This window comes from Sceloporus occidentalis, unplaced genomic scaffold, assembly GCF_023333645.1.
Source record: "Sceloporus occidentalis isolate IW3139 unplaced genomic scaffold, rSceOcc1.0.p SCAF_121, whole genome shotgun sequence".
NCBI lineage: Eukaryota > Metazoa > Chordata > Lepidosauria > Squamata > Phrynosomatidae > Sceloporus > Sceloporus occidentalis.
In genome coordinates this window covers 2,429,559-2,449,111 of record NW_028317101.1, presented here as the reverse complement: position 1 = coordinate 2,449,111, position 19,553 = coordinate 2,429,559, and the positions used below count along the sequence as shown (strand labels likewise).

At 37.7% G+C, this 19,553-nt stretch overlaps 1 protein-coding gene across 1 annotated transcript; it reads left to right on the top strand.

The window, feature by feature from the left end:
- The first annotated feature begins 1,002 nt into the window (after positions 1-1,002).
- On the top strand, positions 1,003-18,934 carry LOC149282209 (interleukin-1 receptor accessory protein-like). The gene is made up of 10 exons (XM_089498529.1): positions 1,003-1,027; positions 2,294-2,579; positions 7,310-7,499; positions 8,348-8,513; positions 8,615-8,686; positions 9,485-9,614; positions 9,984-10,132; positions 11,843-11,992; positions 12,259-12,402; positions 18,210-18,934. Exons 1-10 carry the CDS (start codon positions 1,003-1,005, stop codon positions 18,932-18,934), a joined length of 2,037 nt encoding a protein of 678 aa, XP_089354655.1.
- Positions 18,935-19,553: the final 619 nt, after the last annotated feature.

Below are 19,553 nucleotides of genomic sequence, written 5' to 3'. Positions count from 1 at the left end.
TAATGAAAATCGTCAACGATTTTAATTATCTATTATTATCGATTTTATCGATTAGTTGTTTCAGCCCTACTTACAGTATTCATCCCCATTCTAGCTTTTAGCCTCTTTGTTCTTATTTCCGTTGGACCATCTTTCCTTCTCAAACTCAGATTTTTAGATTTGCACTCCAATACCATTTTTCACACTGTATTTCATTGGTGGGATGAAGCACAAAGATAAGATGCCACACCTGATTTTATGTCGTGTGATTTCATACAACAGATCCATTGCGGGAGGGTTCCACAGGGCATCAGGTAAATGCTTCTTCATTAGATTATATAATGCCACTGTTTTTTTTAATGTTACACTTTATTTTGGGTCAGAACCTTTTTAAAAGAATATGCCCCCAGCCACCTTCATACCGACAAAAACAAAATCCCTGTGGATAAAAAAATCTGCCCGTTATTGCTATAGAAAGTAAAATGGGACTTGTTCTTAATCAGACTCTTAAGTATAGCGAGTTTAAATGCGAGCAAATGGCTCTTAGATAAGCAAACTGCGGTTTGTGCTGTCATTAGCATTCTGTCACTGACAACCAGTCTGTCTTATTAACAATTACATGTAGCTGTGTCTACACATGAATCAAGTGGCTTGGATGTGACACCAGAGGCTTAGCAGTGCACTAAACCCCATCGGCATCATCTGTCTATGACACTTCGGAATGAACTCCTGTGTCCCCTCCGTCTGTGTCAGTCACTAGCCTGGGAAAGTCGGATAATGGAAACCTGTCAATTGCACTGCAGTAGAGTAGAATCATTGCCCTTTCTCCAGAGACGATTCTGCTAAGAGAACTGCTGCACAGACCAAAAAGGATTCCCTTGCCAACTGAAGATTGATAGGAGTTCTGTGGTTATTAAGCAGCCTGATCGTTTTTTTATTTACATGCTGCACAATGGTTTTTTTTAGAGACAAATACAAATCTGGGGCATTAACAATTCCGTTTGACAGTAAATGCGAATATAGATGCCGTATTCACAGCCTGACTGTGGTATGACAGGTGTCCAAATGTTGGAAGTTGATGCAGTACATAGACATGTGCCCTGACGTACCTTACAGCTCCTCAGAGATGCAGGCCACTAAAAGCTGCCATTCTGTGGTATACAAAGCTTTCAGTACATTATGCATTTACATCTGGGATAAGCATGTTTGTGGGTGCCCAAAACTGGAGTTTTTCCTCTCACTTTTTCTTTCCTTACCAGCCCTGGCAGGGGTAGGATATGTAGCCAAGAACGCAAGGAGACTTTTGACTCCTGGGGCATGTTGGGCATTTTAGAATAGAAATCCAGTTTTAGATGCATACCCTGTCTCTCTTTAGATATGTTATGACCCTGGAGTTTGCCCAGCTCTTCTATGGCTTCCCCACGTTGGTATATTAAGAAATGTAAATATGGTGCCTACCCAAAGTATAATTCAAGTTATCTATATAAATACCTGAGCATTTCAGACAGTCCATTATGCAGCTATTCATCCATAGCTTACCGACCTCTGTCAAAGTATATAATAGGCAAACTGGAAAAGCCGCTTGTTGATATAAGTAACCTTCACGCTGTAGATTAAGGAGAAAATTAAACATGTACCAAAATCGATGTAGATTTATATAAGGGATGACTTGTGATGGACAAGCATACAATTCATTGTGTAATTTTTAAGACAGCCAGCTGATTACTTGTTCAGAACTAATGTTACTGAGTCATATCCTTCTGTATTCATTTTTCAGATAAGATCTCATTATTTATATTGAAGTTAGATAGCCAGTAATGATTTGTTTTCAGAACAAGATGCTAAGATGAGAAAAAGGTTGTTGTTTATAAATAAGACGTTTGTGTGTGTGTGTGTGTGTGTTGAAGAGGCTCTCCAGCTGAGTTGAATTGTTTGTGTTGTACCCCTTGCAAATGCATGGGGGGATTCTGCATGTTGGGAATTCCTCCATATGCATTTGCCTCCTACCAGCTGTCATGCAGCTATTTGCCGGGCAGGGGATGGGTTTGGCAGAACGTGGTATACTCGCCATCGGTCAGCTTCGGTGCTGCACCTCCCTCTCTCCGGCAAATGCAAAGAAAGAGCTCCCATTGATTTCAGTGTGAACACTTTACTGCTACTTTAAGCAGCCAATCAGTGGTGAAGTTCTTCAGCCACAGTCATTCCGCTGCAGCTCTATATTGTTTTTCTTCTCTTGCATTCGTCCTTTTGTGTCCTTGACTCGTTATACTTGTTGGGTGGGTGGCTTTACCTTACATCCCACTTGTGTTTGCAGAACGATGCGATGACTGGGGAGTGGACACCATGAAGCTAATCCAAGTCTATGAGGGAGAACCTGCTCGCATCAGATGCCCTCTCTTCCAGGACTTCCTGAAACATAACTATAGCACAGCACATTCTGCGGGTCTAACCTTGATGTGGTACTGGACAGGCCAAGGGAAAGACCTAGAGGAGCCAATTAACATACGTCTGCCAGACAATAGGATCAATAAAGATAAGGACACTCTGTGGTTCAGGCCTGCTCTTCTCAACGATACAGGGAATTATACCTGCATGCTGAGGTAATTTCAAAGTTGCTCTGTGTTTCTGTAATCCTAGACTATACTGTGAGTACAGTACATTAAAGGCAATAATTTGATCTTTTAGCATTGTGTATAAAAATTCAACTACTTGGTTTCCATTATGTATCATTATTTTGCATTTATGACAGCTTTGACCAGAGTGACTCTAAGCAGCAGTAATATTTTGTACAAAGACAGTGTCTTTTACAGATATAGATTTTTGTTTCCCTTCCCTTTGTGTTTCTTCTGCCAGGGGTAGTTTTATTGTGCGGCATATCTTAAAGCCAGGGTATGATTATTTTCAGAAAGTCACTGTCCTCCGTCAGTATAGGGTAGCAAGCAAGGGGCCTAATTCAGTTACGGGGAACCCAAACATTTTACTGCTTTACATGTATTTAATAGCTTGGATTTCTCCCAGAGAAATATATAGTACCAAATTCCCCCATTTTGCAACATAAAATTGTAGTATTGTGACTACAGCACTCCTAATCTTTGTAGGATATGACTGTATAGCTTCAGCTCTGGTCAATCCTGGAGATGCATCTAAAGAAATTTTTTGATCGAATGATTCTCTTTCTAAAATGGTTTTGTGAAACAGCTGTTTTTTTTTTATTTATTTGGTTCAGCAGAATAAAATACAGCAGTTTCACTACATAAGAAGGAATTTTCATTTCTTGTCTTGCAATGGAAATGTATGCGTCAGCTACTAATGACCACATTTGTCTTGCGATTTCAGCTAAAGCTTTGTACGTAAGGATTGTATAGAAGTGCCACACTTGGGTTTCTTATTAGGCTGATTTTTGCCATTAGCAAGAGCAGTGTTTTCCTTGTTAGAGGAGGCTAACTGTCAAGCAGAGGATCATAAAAATGAGTTTCTTTGCCAGGTAATTGAACTGTTCTAGAGCTCAGGGCAGTGTGATAGTGAGTTAACAAGTTAACACTACATTGGGATGCCAGTGAGTTAATTGCTTTCGTCCAACAGTTTGTAAACTAGACTCCAATTACGTGGGTTATATACAACACACGTATAAACACAGGTAAATTGTGCGTTTTTGTTTTGATTGCTATACTTTTAGATTCTAAATGGTTCGATGACAAGCTAAAAATGAAGGCATTTTATTCGATAAGGTTAAATTGATTTTCTTTTAAGTGCTCTTTCTACTTAAGGATATAGTGAGATTCATTAAGATTGCTTTGCTCTTATCTTGTATACCGCCCTGGTAAATAAACCATGCTTTGTAACACTTGAGGCTGCTTGTTTTTTTAGGACATCATCAAGGTGATTGTTAACATTCGAAAAGGAACTTGGGGTAAAACCTCTTCCTACTGATTTGATAATACATGCTTCAATCTAACTCCACATGACTCAATAAAACAGATAACAAAACATTTACCTGCAAAGCACAAAGACATTTTAAATGGATGTGGTGAGGTTTTAAAGGCAGGAATGGCATGTTTGTTGGGTTTATCAAATATTGCCAATGTCTATTCAGTTATAAAGACAATGCAATTCTGGTGCAAAGTTTAAAAGTGATCTTCTCACTGTTGTAATGGAGTCCACTTTTACAGCTGGGTGCCAGAATAACTCCTAATACAGTGGCAAGAAAAAAGTGAACTCTTTGGAATTATCAGCATTTATGTATACATTTCTTATACGTATATGATGTGATCTTCATCCGAGTTACAATAATGAATGAACAAAATTCTGGTCCATATTGAGTAAATCATTCAAACATTCACAGTGTGGGTTGAATCCCTAAACTAATCCCTAAGCTAATCACTTCAACAAAAAATAATTGGAGTCAACAGTTAGCAAACCTGGAGTCCAATCAATGAAAGTGCATTGGAGTTGTGTTTTAGAGATACTATGCTATTCTCAAGAAGAATTATTGGAAATACATGGCTGGATACCACAGAGGAAGCCACTGCTCTCTAATTTTACATCGCTGTTCACCTGAAGTTTGCAAAAGAGCTCCTTGACACTCCACAATGCTACTGGGAAAATGTTTTGAGGACTGATGAAACTAAGATTGAAATGTTCAGGATGAATACACATCGCTACATATGATGTAAAAAGGACACAGCATACCTACAAAAAAACATCATGCCAATGGTGGAGAAAGCATCATGATTTAGGGCTGTTTTGCTGCCTCAGAGCCTGGACAGCTTGCCAATCATCAAGGGGAAAACAATTCCAATGTTAAAGGAAAGGATTGTTGAACATCTGAAGTCACATGGGTTTCAAGATCAAAAACAACATGGGTTTTCCTCAGGAAGATCATGCCAAACAAATCTTATTGATTTTTTTGATTGGGTGACTAAAGTAATCGATCAAGGTGGTGCAGTAGACATTGCGTATCTGGATTTCAGTAAGGCCTTTGATACTGTCCCACATAGAAGACTTCTAAATAAACTGCGATCTCTGGGTTTAGATCCCAATGTTGTTGAATGGATTAGAGAGTGGCTGAGTGACAGACAACAGAGGGTTGTAGTCAATGGCGTATATTCAGAACAAGGTCTTGTTACCAGTGGGATACCTCAGGGGTCTGTACTTGGACCCATTCTCTTTAATATCTTTATTAGTGATATTGCAGATGGTCTTGATGGAAAGGTATGTTTATTTGCTGACGACACAAAAATTTGCAACAGGGTTGATGTTCCTGGAGGAAGAAGCCAAATGGCAAACGATCTAGGTAAACTGGAAAAATTGTCAGAGCTGTGGCAATTGGCATTTAATGTAGATAAATGCAAAGTAATGCAACTGGGGCATAAAAACCCAAGGGCAGAGTATAGAATATTTGATGCTGTCCTAACCTCAACGTGTGAGGAAAGGGATTTAGGGGTAATTATTTCTGAGGATTTAAAGGTAGGCAGACAATACAGTAGAGCAGCAGGGATTACGAGCAGAATTGTTGGTTGTATAGCGAGAGGTATCAGCAGTAGAAAGAGGGAAGTGCTCATGCCGTTGTACAGATCACTGGTGAGACCTCACTTGGAGTATTGTGTACAGTACTGGAGACCGTATCTCCAGAAGGATATAGAAATGTTGCAGAGAAGGGCTACTAAAATGGTTTATGGATTACAAGATAAACCTTACCAGGACAGGTTAAAGGATCTTAACCTATATAGCCTGGAAAAAAAGACGTGACAGGGGGGGATATGATAGAAACATTTAAATACTTAAAGGGAATCAACAAGATAAAGGAAGATAGTTTATTTAAAAGGAGAAATACTACCACAACAAGAGGACATAACCATAAACTAGAGGGGCAGAGGTTTAATGGTAACATCAGAAAATATTACTTTACGGAAAGGGTAGTGGACGCATGGAATAGCCTTCCAGCAGAAGTGGTAGATGTTAATACAGTAAAGTCATTTAAGCAAGCATGGGATAGGCATAAGGCCAAGCTAGATATAGGATAAGGGCAAGTACTAAAGGACAGTACTCAGAAGTTGGGCAGACTGGATGAGCCTACTGGTTCTTATCTGCCGTCATTTTCTGTTTCTAATTCCAAGGCTTGTCAAGGTATAATACAGTATAATGTCAGGGTGGCTGTCCGCCAGCTGAAGCTCAGGAAAAGTTGTGTAATGCAGCAGGACAATTAACCTAAACATCAAATTACATCTACTACAGAATGGTTTCAATAGAGGGAAATCCGTCTTTTGAAGTTGCCCAGTCAGAGTCCAGACCTTAACCCATTAGAGATGCTGTGGATGACATCAAGAGAGACGTTAACACCAGACATCCTAAGAATATGGCTGAGCTAAAGCAGTTCTGTAAGGAAGAACAGTCTCAAATCCCTCCTGAACGTTTTGCAGGTCTAATCTGCCGCTACTGGAAGCACTGGTTTGAGAATATTGCTGCCAAATGAGGTTCAACCAGTCCAAGGATACACTTAGCACTGTGAAGGTTTAATGGATGTGTTCAATAAGGACATGAAAGGCAATCATTGTTTTTGTGTTATTAGCTAAAGCACATTGTCTTTGTCTATAATTGTGGCTTAGATATAGATCAGATGACATTTTATGAACAATGAATTAAAAAAAGCAGGTAATTACAAAGGGTTCATTTACTTTTTCTTGCCACTGAATGTGTGTGAGCCCATTCAACCTAACAACCTCTTTGTATAGCACAAGGTAATAAAATGACCATTTAACATTCAAGCACAATGAAAAATATTTTAAAAAATTGCTTTATAAATCATGCTGAATTGCACTAAAGTAGTAAATGTACTCAGACAAAAGGTTTTTTAGTGATAGTGTCACTTTAAGAAATAAACACTAAGAACAGTCTTCCATGGTTTTTCTTCATTGACTGCTATTTACATATTATGTTATACGGCGACAAACATATACTTTTGCAACTATATTAAAATGTAAAAAGCATGGCCGTGACAAAAGGTTAGTATTAGACTAGGATGCTGTACATCTACATCAACCATGCTCTGTCTTTTAAGCACCTATGTAGACAACTGGAGTGTACAGAACAGGCAACCTTGCATTTCAAATATAAATGTTCCATTTAGGATCCTATCTTTCTATTTTCTTAGTGAAAGATCATTTACTTGCATGGAGTTATTGTATAAATGGAATACAATCCTCTCAGATCTGCCTGAAACAGAAAAAGCATGTCTACAAATGCTGAGACTATAAAATATATGATTCAACTACTACTATGTTGACTAAAATCCTCCAAAAATCCCTTACCTCAGTACTATTGTCTTCCACAGGAACACTACTTTTTGTAGCCGGGTTGCATTTCCATTGGAAGTTCTTAGGAAAGATCCAAGCTCTTGTGTGAGCCAAGCTGAGAAACCTCTTCTAGTGGAGCTTCCCTTGGAACACAGAGAGATACTAACCTGCCCAGACACTGATGGGTATTTCCCTGCCAATGTTACTCCAACAGTAAATTGGTACCTGGTAAGGAAGGATATGTAGTAAAGAAATACACGTGGGAGAAACGTTTTGTGCGCTCATATTCCATATGACAATATCAAAGCACTGGCAACATACAAAATTGTATTGTCCCACTATATTAGAACATCCCGTGAAGCCAAAAAAGCTAAATTAAATTTATTCTGTTATTGGGTAGATCATTTTTATTTAGTACATGCATGCATACTTTGTTTGGAAAACGCACATATGATAAAACCCAAGCACTTGTAGCTACTGTGTGTGTGTTCTGAAATATATATATATATATATATATATATATATATATATATATATCTGCATATTATGAGACTACTCATCTGTTTTGTCTATGTAAGGACAAACTACCCACTTTTTAGATAATTTATCTATAAAGGTATTCCTTACAATAGAAGAAGTTGTATACTGCTTTAGTGTACGATTGTGCATTATGCATAGTTTCTTTGAGAGTGCTGTAACCAAAGAATCCATTCGTATCAAAATCTAGAGGTCAAATAAATGAAGCGGGTCTCCAATACCCACTAAAAGATAATTTTCCTGACACTGCATAATTAACTTCACTTACTATAGGTTACCATAAAACGTTACACATAGGCCACCATTTCTTGGGCGATTTACTTTCAACTTCTTGCTTGATTTACTTAGAGGTAATTTAATTACTAGATCTAGCAAAATTGCATTTTATAAATTGCAGCCTGTTAATTGATTTTAAATACCAAAATGATTGTACCGATAATGTCGTCTAGTATTGCTCCAATCCATTCCCATCCAGTAGCATCTGTATGTGTGTATATTATATATGATATACTTTATTTGTTGTGTTGTTTGTTTATCAGGCTTGTCAGTTAGTCGATGGTTTCACTGAAAGATTTCCCAAAGGTCTCAACCTAACATTTCTATCAGTAAGGCAGCGATATGAAGGCAACTACACATGTATTGCGACATACGAAGAGAATGGAAAATTGTATAACCTCACCAGGACCAGCGCCGTTAAAGTCATCGGTAAAGGAATCTTTATATATATATATAGATCTTGGAATCTATATGGTATTTTTATTCCCCTATTGGTGTGTGGACTGAAGATATATTTATTTATTTTGCAGGTTCACCTTCTTTTTCAAAACCACCATCTATTACAACTCCAAGTGATCAAATTACTTATGAGTTTGCACCGGGTATGTAAATATTACTAATGTCCCACCAACATTTAATTTGATTTAAATACTACATCTGTAGAGTGAAGGTATACTGCTCTGCTAAACAAACACAAATATATGGTTAAACAACATAAGCTATCTGTTAAAATGTGGAATGTGGAATATCTGCACTTTTCAAATCTAACAATGTGTGTCCAAAAATCAAATTACACTACCAAAAATCTCAATATCTTATATAAACATTGGTTGTGCGATAAATCAAGAACAGATATAAGACATTTTGATAACCTGGCCCCTTGTCTCCCTGGGAATTCTGTTACATTGATGCTCCAGACTGTTAGACATAATGTAATAGATCTACCCGGACCACTGTTCTGTATGATTAGACTACTGAAGGATGTTTCTTTATATCTCTTATTGATATTGAAAACACCAAATTGTAGTATTCACTGAAGGAGGATTCATTTGTTTCCAATTTCATGTAAGACTTCCTATAAAGATTTGCATAATCAGTTTTCGACACCCTGTTGAAACATCAGGAGAACGTTCCTGGGAGTACAATGTACAGGGATTTCCAAAATGTTAATTATGCAGAGTATTTTTGCCCACATTTATCAGACTGGCACAGATCCACCAAATGTAGCATAGATTACCTACTTGCATCACCCCTCCAGCATTTGCCTGAGCTAGAGTGAGAAAACATTTTCGCTATTCTGACACTGCCCCTCCTGATTGCCTGCGTCCCACAATGATGTGTATATAATGTGAGCACTGAAGCTTGACGGTTAATGGTGTATTTCACATCTTTTTCTTTAGGGGAAGACATGTCTATTCCATGTGAAGTTTTCTTTTCTTTTGTGAAGGATTCTCATACTGATATTTGGTGGATAGTGGATGGAAAGAATATTGAAGAAAATACTGAACCAAGAATCAATGTCACTACACGGTAACTAAAATGGATTGTATCCGGTGCTGCCCCATCTCTTATACATGTAGCCTGCTAGACAAGTGGAGTGGCAGGGATAGGAAAGAGAGAGGTACAGCAGATCTGTAGAACGCTTGTTATGGAAACACTCTGAAAAACACCGAAAGAAGGACTTTTTATTATTATTATTAAGTAATTAATGTAAAGAATGTGTTTCTTGAAAAGTACTTAATGTGTTCAACAAAAATATGTTATTTAAAAAATTACTTTTTCCCATGTAGTCTTTGTAAAACTAAAACGGTATATGTACATTGCTGTATTCTGAATGCTGCAACGTAGTAGGTGAGCTTCTTGCCGTTCATTACCGCAAGCATTTTTTAAAAATTTTAGCACGATTCCTGACATTGCTGGTGCTAAAACCATGGTGAAGCTTCTGCACATCAAAAGCATAACTCCCGAGGATCTAAAGCGCAACTATACCTGTACTGCAAGCAATAGCCTTGGGACAGTCTCCAGGCAAGCAATTGTCAAAGAGAAAGGTAACAGCCACCATGCCTGCCTGAACTGAACTGTTCTTTTCAGTCGCACAAATCATGTGGGTTTTTGTTTTTTTTTGTTCTGTGGCTGTAACAATGTTCATCATTTCTTTCATCAATACAATCATAAATGTTTCTATAATGCAACATTAATTTTTAAACGCTCGTTTGAGGGTTACATGAAAACTAATGGCTCAGGCCCTTGTTTTATTCTACTGCATAAATATAAAAGGCTTTCTGTGTCTGACAAGGATTCCATTGTCTTTTCTTCCAAAGATGCAATAGATGACCCTGAAAATGTAAAGTTTTACAGTAAAACAGCAACATGATCAACCATCAGTAATTTGATTTTGCAACCATGATTTATTGCCAAGATATACAGAAACAATTCATTTAATTTTCGGATTGGAGAAGACCAATTGGTCAATAAGTACCTCTGCGGAATTTAACATATTTATAACTAAATGTAGCATTAGAAGCATTATTCCTAGTATTGGTGAATGCCCAAACCCTTCACAATTTTGTAACATAAAAGCAAGCACTGATAGGTTATTGGCATAAAAAAAAAACAAACGATTTTATGTGATTAAGCCTTTAGAGGAAAGAATAAAAGGAGAAATCTACTAAAGTTTATTTGCTTAACATATTAGAGAGGGCCATTAATGTTTTAACGGAATAACACATTTTAACAGGGAGAAGGAAACACCCTAATTGTTTGGGGAAAACAAGTTATTTGACCGTTCGGCCTGAAGCTTGGTTCCTAGGTTTTCTGGATCCCTAACTGAAAAGTTTTTACACTGTCGGTGTGTATAGTAGAGTGCCCTTCTGGTCATGAACCGTAAGCGGTAATGTTATGTGGGTCAGACATATTTTAACAACATAACAAAACACTGGTCTGATCAGTATGCTTCTGTTCACACAGCTTGCCAATTTCACCGTTCATCATTAACACTCCCTAATGCAAATATCTGCATGACCTCTAGCTAGCCTTTGCTGCAAACCTAGCAGACCAGTTTTCGATCCAAACTCTTTACATTATCCAGAGAGACATGCTTGTGTAGGATGTGTGTCAAATTTGTCCTATGTGCCTTGTCATGACATATCCTCACCTTGCACTGGGAATATATTTGATTTGTTTTCTTTCCAGTTAGTGTAATGGGTTACTTGCAATTACACAATAGTGTATTCCCTTTTCCAGTAGTTCATTTGGAGCCTGACATTTTCTGAATCGATGAATGTGTCACTAAATAAACTTAAGTATGTTTATGTTGCTTAAGGGTACTTTGAGCCCTGCTGTTAAAAAGATACATACATATGTGTGTGCGTGCGTATATATATATATATATATATATATATATATATATATATATATATATATATATATATATATATACAAACCAAAGGGAGCGGCTGCACACTCAGAAATATTGTAAATATACACAGGCTTTTATTTGCCCGGGTGCTCCAAAAATAGCCAGATATATGTAACCAAAGAAAAATGGGCACTCATGGGTCTTTGTAGTAAAGTGCATTAAACACTAGTTTATTTCACTCAGCACGGCCAACGTTTCGGTTACGTATATATATATATAAAATATTCCGCAGTCTTTTCCTGCAGATGTGGTAAAACTGTACAAAAAGGTCTTCAAGCAATGCAACTTGGCTGTATGATGTAAAATTAGTAACAAAATTATGTTTTTTTTTGTATTACAGTCGGCACTCCCCGATACATCACAGAGCTGGCATGTGGACTTGGAGCCACGCTTTTCCTTGTTGTGTGCCTTATCGTTGTGTATCATGTCTACTGGCTTGAAATGGTGCTTTTTTACAGGGCTCACTTTGGAACAGATGAAACTATTGGGGGTAAGCATGGTTGGTTTGAAAATGTACATTCCTAGGAAGGTCAGTAGTCCAGTTCAGGTACATTGTAATAATGTAAATAAAGGTGCATTCACTTCAAATGATCAAACACATAAACTGAATAATATTTGTAGCAAGAAACATAAAACCCTAAAAAAATGTCATCCTTACCATGGTAAGGGAAGAGTACATGGCGGGTGCCGATTTTACTCTCAAGCCATTTTGATCCCTATTCTGTATGTAATTCTGACATTGAGTAACTTTGGCAGATGGAAAGGAATATGACGTATATGTGTCCTATGCAAGAAACGCAGAGGAAGAAGAGTTTGTACTGGTGACCCTGCGAGGAGTGCTGGAAAATGAATTTGGCTACAAGCTGTGCATCTTTGACCGGGATAGTCTGCCAGGCGGAAGTAAGTTACTTACACTACAATGCTTAATATCCACCCATGTTATATGACTGTACATCATCTCCTCCTAGTGATAGAGGTCCATGGTCATAGAATCCTTAACCTGAGGCTAGGCTTTAAATGTATGAATTTTAATGCCTGCTGCAACATTCTGTGATATATGGCAGTACAAAACAAAGGCTATGAGTAACAAGCATTCTGACCTTGCCTTTTGGATATCATTGTTTGCAATGTGATATATAAACTTGTAGAAGGTTGTATGAGACAGGGTTCCTGTGTAAGGCAACCTGATAACCTTACACTGTAAGCTGCCTTAACAGTATGAACCATTCACCAGACCAAACTAAGGCAGATAGAGGAAGCACGTGCACCACAATTGGCTTATTCTTTGCAAAGGTTTGGTTATATTTTTAGCTGTGAACATACAGTACATCAATTTGCAGTTGGCCATCTGGCTTTTTTTTTTTCTTATAGAGTTTTAGGAAGATGTCTAGACATTTTATGCAACAATAATCTATTTCTGGAAGTAGAGACAGACTAATGTAAAGCATACGTATTATTCAGCCTTTCAGCGCACTTGATGCATTCAGTTCACCCTGACTGTAAGAGATAATGTAACACTTGAAGAATGTATACATCAATTAAGAATATCAATTAAAGGAACGGTCACTGGCATGGATATAGTGAAGCTGAGTTCAGGCTCAAACCTTCTGCTGAGGGTGAATGCATTTAGTGTGTGCACAGACACATGCAAGACCTGCATGGAAGTAAGCAAGGGATGTTTTCAAGTGAAACACAGCTTTTACCTTAAAGAAGGCATCAGTGAAGAATAAATAAGATTAACAGGTGCAGCTGGACATACAGACTAGTTGGTCCTAGATAAGTCCTCTCCAATCTGATTCTTCATCGTCAATGTCTCGAAATACTAGTTTACTAGGTAAATATATCACCTTTGTGTTGAAACCGGCTAACATCTTGCTTTTCTCCTCAGTTATTACAGATGAGACACTGACCTTCATTAAGAAAAGCCGACGTCTTCTCGTTGTGATTAGTCCCAGCTATGTCCTACGGGGCACACAAGCCCTTTTGGAATTAAAAGCTGGAATAGAAAACATGGCATCCCAGGGCAACATCAGGCTTGTTTTAGTTCAGTTTAAGCCCATTAAAAACAAAGAGAAGGTCAAAGAGCTGAAATTGGCTCAATCAGTTTTGAATGTCATTAAATGGAAAGGAGAGAAATCAAAGTACCCTGGTGGGAGGTTTTGGAAACAGCTCCACGTGGCCCTTCCTGTGAAGAAACCCTGTTTGTCCAAAACCAGTGAAAGTGCATATATGGAGCTTTGTCCGACAAACATCAGTATGTGAAATGAAATGGAAAATAATACCCAGTGTTCTAGCTCTAGAAAATTACAGTACAAGTGAGCCGATAGAAGTGTTAACAGTATTATCTGCATCTATTTGCTGTACGAGGGGATGCGCATGCCAGCTTTATACAATGAGGCTCCCACCTAAAATAAAAAGAAACACTTAAAAAGTGTAATAGATTGGATTTTTCATAGGACAATGTTTACAATTCAGAAGTACTATGAATACTTCCTCCACATGATGTTTTAGGGTTGCTTCCGGGGCTGCAGTGTGTATGTTTAAGAAAATGAGTTTTTCGGAACAAAAAAAAGAGGGAATGATGAAACGTGTGTATGGTAGAGAGGTGAAAAGGGCATGAAGGGACTGTGAATTCTAGTGAGAGGGGATGTTATTGTACTGGGGCAGGTTATGTACTGAAGCTGGAGAATTGCAAGTTTACTGTAAGTGCTAAGAATAGCCATTGATTTTTGAAATGCAGAGACATTTAATAGTTCAGATAGTAAAGTACATTAACTTTACTGGGGAACATAAGGTCATCCATATGATAAACAGTGGCTAAAGATATAATTGGTTTTAAAAGTTTTAAAGCTGGAAGAAAAAGACTGAAACGGCTAAGCGGCCACCATTTAATTGTGTCATTCCCTTAGACTTAATGCATTATGGATTGGTTATAAGGCAGCCATCTGAGAATAACATAAATCAGATGCCATCGTACGGTTAGTCACAGCATTACTCATGTTTTTAACAGCATGTGATCTGTATCTTTACACGGCCGTCAGTGAGGCATTTCATGTAATTAGCTGAGTAGACGGCCACACAAAGTCTGATTTCTCAGAAGCACTCCTTATAGAAATCAGGATGGACTAGAAGGATGCAATCGCCAGAGACCATCAGCATCTCCTTCAATTACAGCCATTTATCATTGAAGGACATTAAACATAGAAGTAAATTACATAGTTCTTTCTAGCCGTCCAAAATGAATAAAATGAAAGCTACTAAGACCAGCTTCCCTAATCACTTAGCCAACTTTAGAAGGAGCCATTTTTATGGAAATATAAAACTGCCGAGTAAAACATAACACTGACATATTTACGTTATTTTCTTTATATTTACTCTCTTTACACACTTCTGTTTTAACAGATTGCATGCAAAACTCACAGAACAGTCTACCTCTTTGCTCAATACCTTGAATTATTTTGTCACAGAGACATTAAATAAAACGGTGCCTTTGGATTATACAATTCCAGGGACCAGCTTGTTAGTTACATAGTGTTCATGGATTTTCATGAACACTGCAGACTGTGAGTCCAAAAATATCCTTTGGAGATGCAATAACCCTAACATAGACAGGTTGAGAAGTACCACACTTGGCAACTGTATCGTCAGTAATGGATCACACGATTACATTACACGAGTCACATATGCTAAATAACCAACTTCTATATTGATGAGGTTTTTTTATCCGGTAAATGTTGTTTTGCACTTTTAATGAATATGCAGCTGTTAACCAAATGTCTGTTTATGCCAAATAAAATACTATCCGAAAGGCTTAGATAGGCCTGATTCTCTATAGTTAATGTGCCTTGGTTTTCCCGATCAGGAGAACCTTCCACCAGACTGCTTGGTTACTCCGAAATCTTACCAAAAATACATACGGCATAGTTACCTGTTATAAAGATAAAACCTTTTGTGTCATGCATTTTATTGCGTAATAATGCAGCAGAAACAGTTATTTAAAGAAGGTAACATCTACGGCATTTCATAAATGCTGCAACTACAACATTTCTTTTCATTGACCTCAAGAGAGTTTCCTGCTGTAGAAATCTCTTTGATCTACTTTATTTGTATAGAATAAGAATTACCCGTGTGAGCATTTTATATTCCAAATATAATCATATAGCTGGACTATCTGATTTTTTCCCCCTTATGTTTTACATTTTGGCACCTCTTTTATGCACATCTACAATACGTTCTACATATAGTAGTAACTATGCTCCCGACTGAGTACATTCCATTAATCAAATGCTTATTAATGCATATCATAGTTAAGTAGTCCCTTTACATTTTCATGGTGCCCTTCCCTGCCTTTTTCCCTGTCACCTCACTTTCTGGCTTGCAGGAGATGTATCCAGGTAAACACATCTCCATCTATAGGGTATACTCACCTCCAGTCAGCTTCAGTTCTGAAGGTTCCAGATGGGTCTAAGTAGACCCCTCTGCAAGCATGTGTAGACAGCGCTCAGATTGCCATGGTGGAGCTTTTAAAGCTTTTTTAGTTTTCCACAGCTTTAGGGATTGCAACTTAAACTACCTTAATATATGTTCTTTGTTGAGGGGGCTGCGAAGGACACAGGAGTACTTACTTTTGTAAGCAGAAGACCCTCTCTTTTTAAATGGCACATAGTCAGTCTAACTTAGAATGTATTTATAAATGCTTTATTATTAAAGAAAATATTTGCTGTGGGTTTGTTACGAGAGTGCTTGGAGGCCAAAACTAATGCATTTATCCTGACGCTGGACCCTGCAGCATATTGATTTGCAATGTGTTGCAGGTACCTTTTGGCAGCATAAGCTGCTGACATGGCATTCTCATTCTAGTGCTAGCTGTTCATTTCCCTGGGTCTAGGTTTATCTGTAGGCACCGATTTATACGCTTAACCCAGATTTATTTTTTAAGCTGTTTATATTAACTTTTTAATACTTCTATGAATTTCCCTTTTTTAAGTATTATCTTTTAAATATAAACTGACCCCAGATGTCTTTATTTGTACACATATTTTTTGTTTATGTTGATTTTAACTGGATCTCTACCTTTCCTCTAGATTAATATTCTAGTAGTATTAGGGTGCATGTCTCCTAAGATTTCATATTAATGTTGAATTCTTGTAACCGAACGGTATAATTTATTACATTTTGCTTGTACCAGTCTGCAAATACATTTCTGTGTTTAGTAGCTAGTTCTTAAATGCAAAATCCGTTTTGATCCTTCCGTATGTGAATTTTCTGTGTATACTACCAGCAAGTTTCCAACTTACTTTCTAGAAGCCTAATCATAAAGAATCAATTTCAATTTCTGGTTAAGACGAATGTCAGGAGAATACGTTATCTTGTGTGCAGAGGCGCCTGCCACGCAGAATTTGAATCAAGATTTAAGATTAGAATACAATGAAGCAGAATTAAATATGTAAAACTCTTAACAAACCAGTCCCCTTTGGCCAACGGTATTGAATATGCATATTTCCATCAATATTCAGTGAAAGAGAAACAATTAGGCAGAGAGCGGCAATGAATAAGATTAATGATGTCCCTCTATTGCACTTTATTAGAGCTACACTGTAAAATTAAATATTCTATAATGTCTCATATACCTTTAAACTCAATTAACTCCCTTATGTTCACCCAAAGGAAATCCTTTTCCTGTCTTATAGATCATTAGCCTTTACAGAACCTACAAGCAGCTGCTGAATGCATTGCGATATCATTTCTCTAGTAGCGTATCATGCATGCCAGTTATATTCTGCTCTACACGAAAGGTTTGCTCCTCACCAAAAAAAAAAGGAATATTTGCAGTGGGATTTCACAGTGTACCTGAAAAACGTTCGAGGAATATTCATGAGAAGCGATTTAATCAAACTCTGTGAAATAATATTGCAGTAAGATGGCCTGTGTTTGCTTCATTATGTTTTTGATTGCTTTGTCTAGCTGATTTTGGTACGTAGCTTGCTCTGTTTTTATTGCCTGGAAGGCACAGTGTTATTGATTTAATAATATTTGACATCAATATTATGTATTTTTTTATATTTAGGTAAGGGTTTTTTTTTTTATTCTAAAAGTTTTTTTTAACTGTCGCCAATGAGATTAGAGTATATTTTCCTCAAAAAAATGTTTTTTTTTAATGTTTCTTACGATGCAGTGCGTTCATTTTGACCTTGCATAATTATCACTCGCACGTACTTTGCTCAGTTCCCTTCTTACCATTCTAATAATGGGAACGGGTCCACTTTAAAAGGATATATGACATTAGACAAGTACATCTAAAAACCATGATTACGCCATAGGGCCTAAAACCTGTATTGTTCCACATGTTCATTTTAATGGTTGGAGGAGGAGATCTCAGACCAATCTGCATCTTTGGACAAGTCATGATATGTGTATGATAAGGTGTAGACGTACAGGTCAGTTTGTAAAGGTTTTTTTGCTTGTTCCTTCTTTTATTCTGCACAATATTACCAAAGCTCCATGAAAGGCTGACAATTTATGCTTTCCTGCAATTAATCTTTTCTTGTCCTTTTTTAATCAATTCTTTACCCTGGCAGTTTGCAGTGTTCTTGGGTTCTAATTTACTGTTATTGCTCAGCTTTTGTATATTTATGCTAATATTTAACTTTCTTTCTGCTTCCTCTTTCATTTCATTTTCCCCTCATGCCTCCCTATGCATATTTTAGATACTATGGAAGCCATCTTTGAGTTCATTCAGAGAAGTCGAAGAATGATTGTAGTGTTGAGCCCTGATTACCTAACAGATAAAAGCATTAGCATGTTGGAGTTTAAGCTGGGTATTGTGTGTCAAAATGCCATGTGTACCAGTCTTATCATTGTGGAATACAAACCACTCCATGGTTCACATACCACTATATCTAAGCTCAAGGGAACCACTCCTTTCGTCCGCTGGGAAGGAGAAAGTTCAAGACGGAGTAGTACCAGGTTCTGGAAGGCTTTGCGGCTTGCACTACCCTTGCGCAGCCTAACCACAAGGTCAAGCTGGAATGAAAGCTGCTCCTCTCAGTCAGATATCAGCCTCGACCAAATTCAGAAGAAGAAGAGACGTTTAAAAGGAGGGACTATCACACAGCCTACAAAGGCCAATGCCAAGGATAAAAATACCTCGTCGGGTGCAATTAAAATGAAAAATGGCCCCAAGCATGCCAGGGCCTGCCAATGTTGCGTCACGTACTGTGACAGTGAAAACAGACTCAGGAGTAAATGCAGGGCTGGTGCAAAGCCTAATTGGGAGACACATTTGTGCAAACCTGTCCCCTATGGAAATAGAACACATTGGGTGCAAAACGGTACACCCCAGCAGGCACCCGCCCCACCGCCAGTTACAGCATTCACTCTGCAGCAATATACAGATTTATCCAATAACAACAGTGACTTTTATGTACTTTAACAAAATAGCCCCATGTGCTGAATAATCAATTAAAGACCATTTGAATGCTGATTTGAGCATTATCTGGACCGGATAACGCAATCCTAACAAAGACTTGTGCAACGTGGTACCATCTTCTACATGGAAGGACTTTACCTTTGGAAAGTTCAGCAGAAAGCTTAAGCTTCGGGAACTATTAAAACCTTATTTAATATCAACATTACAGAATGAAAGTGAGGACGCTTGGCAATTGTGTCTTCTGTTCTATTTGCACATCATCTTTAACCAATTTGAATATACCGTAATTATCTGGGATGTTGATTCTAACAAAACAATGCATTTTGTGTAAATGATGGGACTTTTAATTGTCTCTAGTGTTAACCAGTCCCCAGTTTCTGGTTCTGTTAATCTGTCATCCAAACGCTGAAAAGATTCCCGTCTTCCTCCATAGCAACCACATTTGATGTAAGATATAATGCAGTGTTAAATAAATCTGTTCACACTTGCCAACCCTTAACAGGTGTTTGTGAAGAAAATAAAATTGCAATAGTGGCGTCTTACCAACATGAATATAACACAACCTGTCACCAGACTGAGCGAAGGGAGCAGAGGTACTGGCTGACTGATACGCTTCATGATT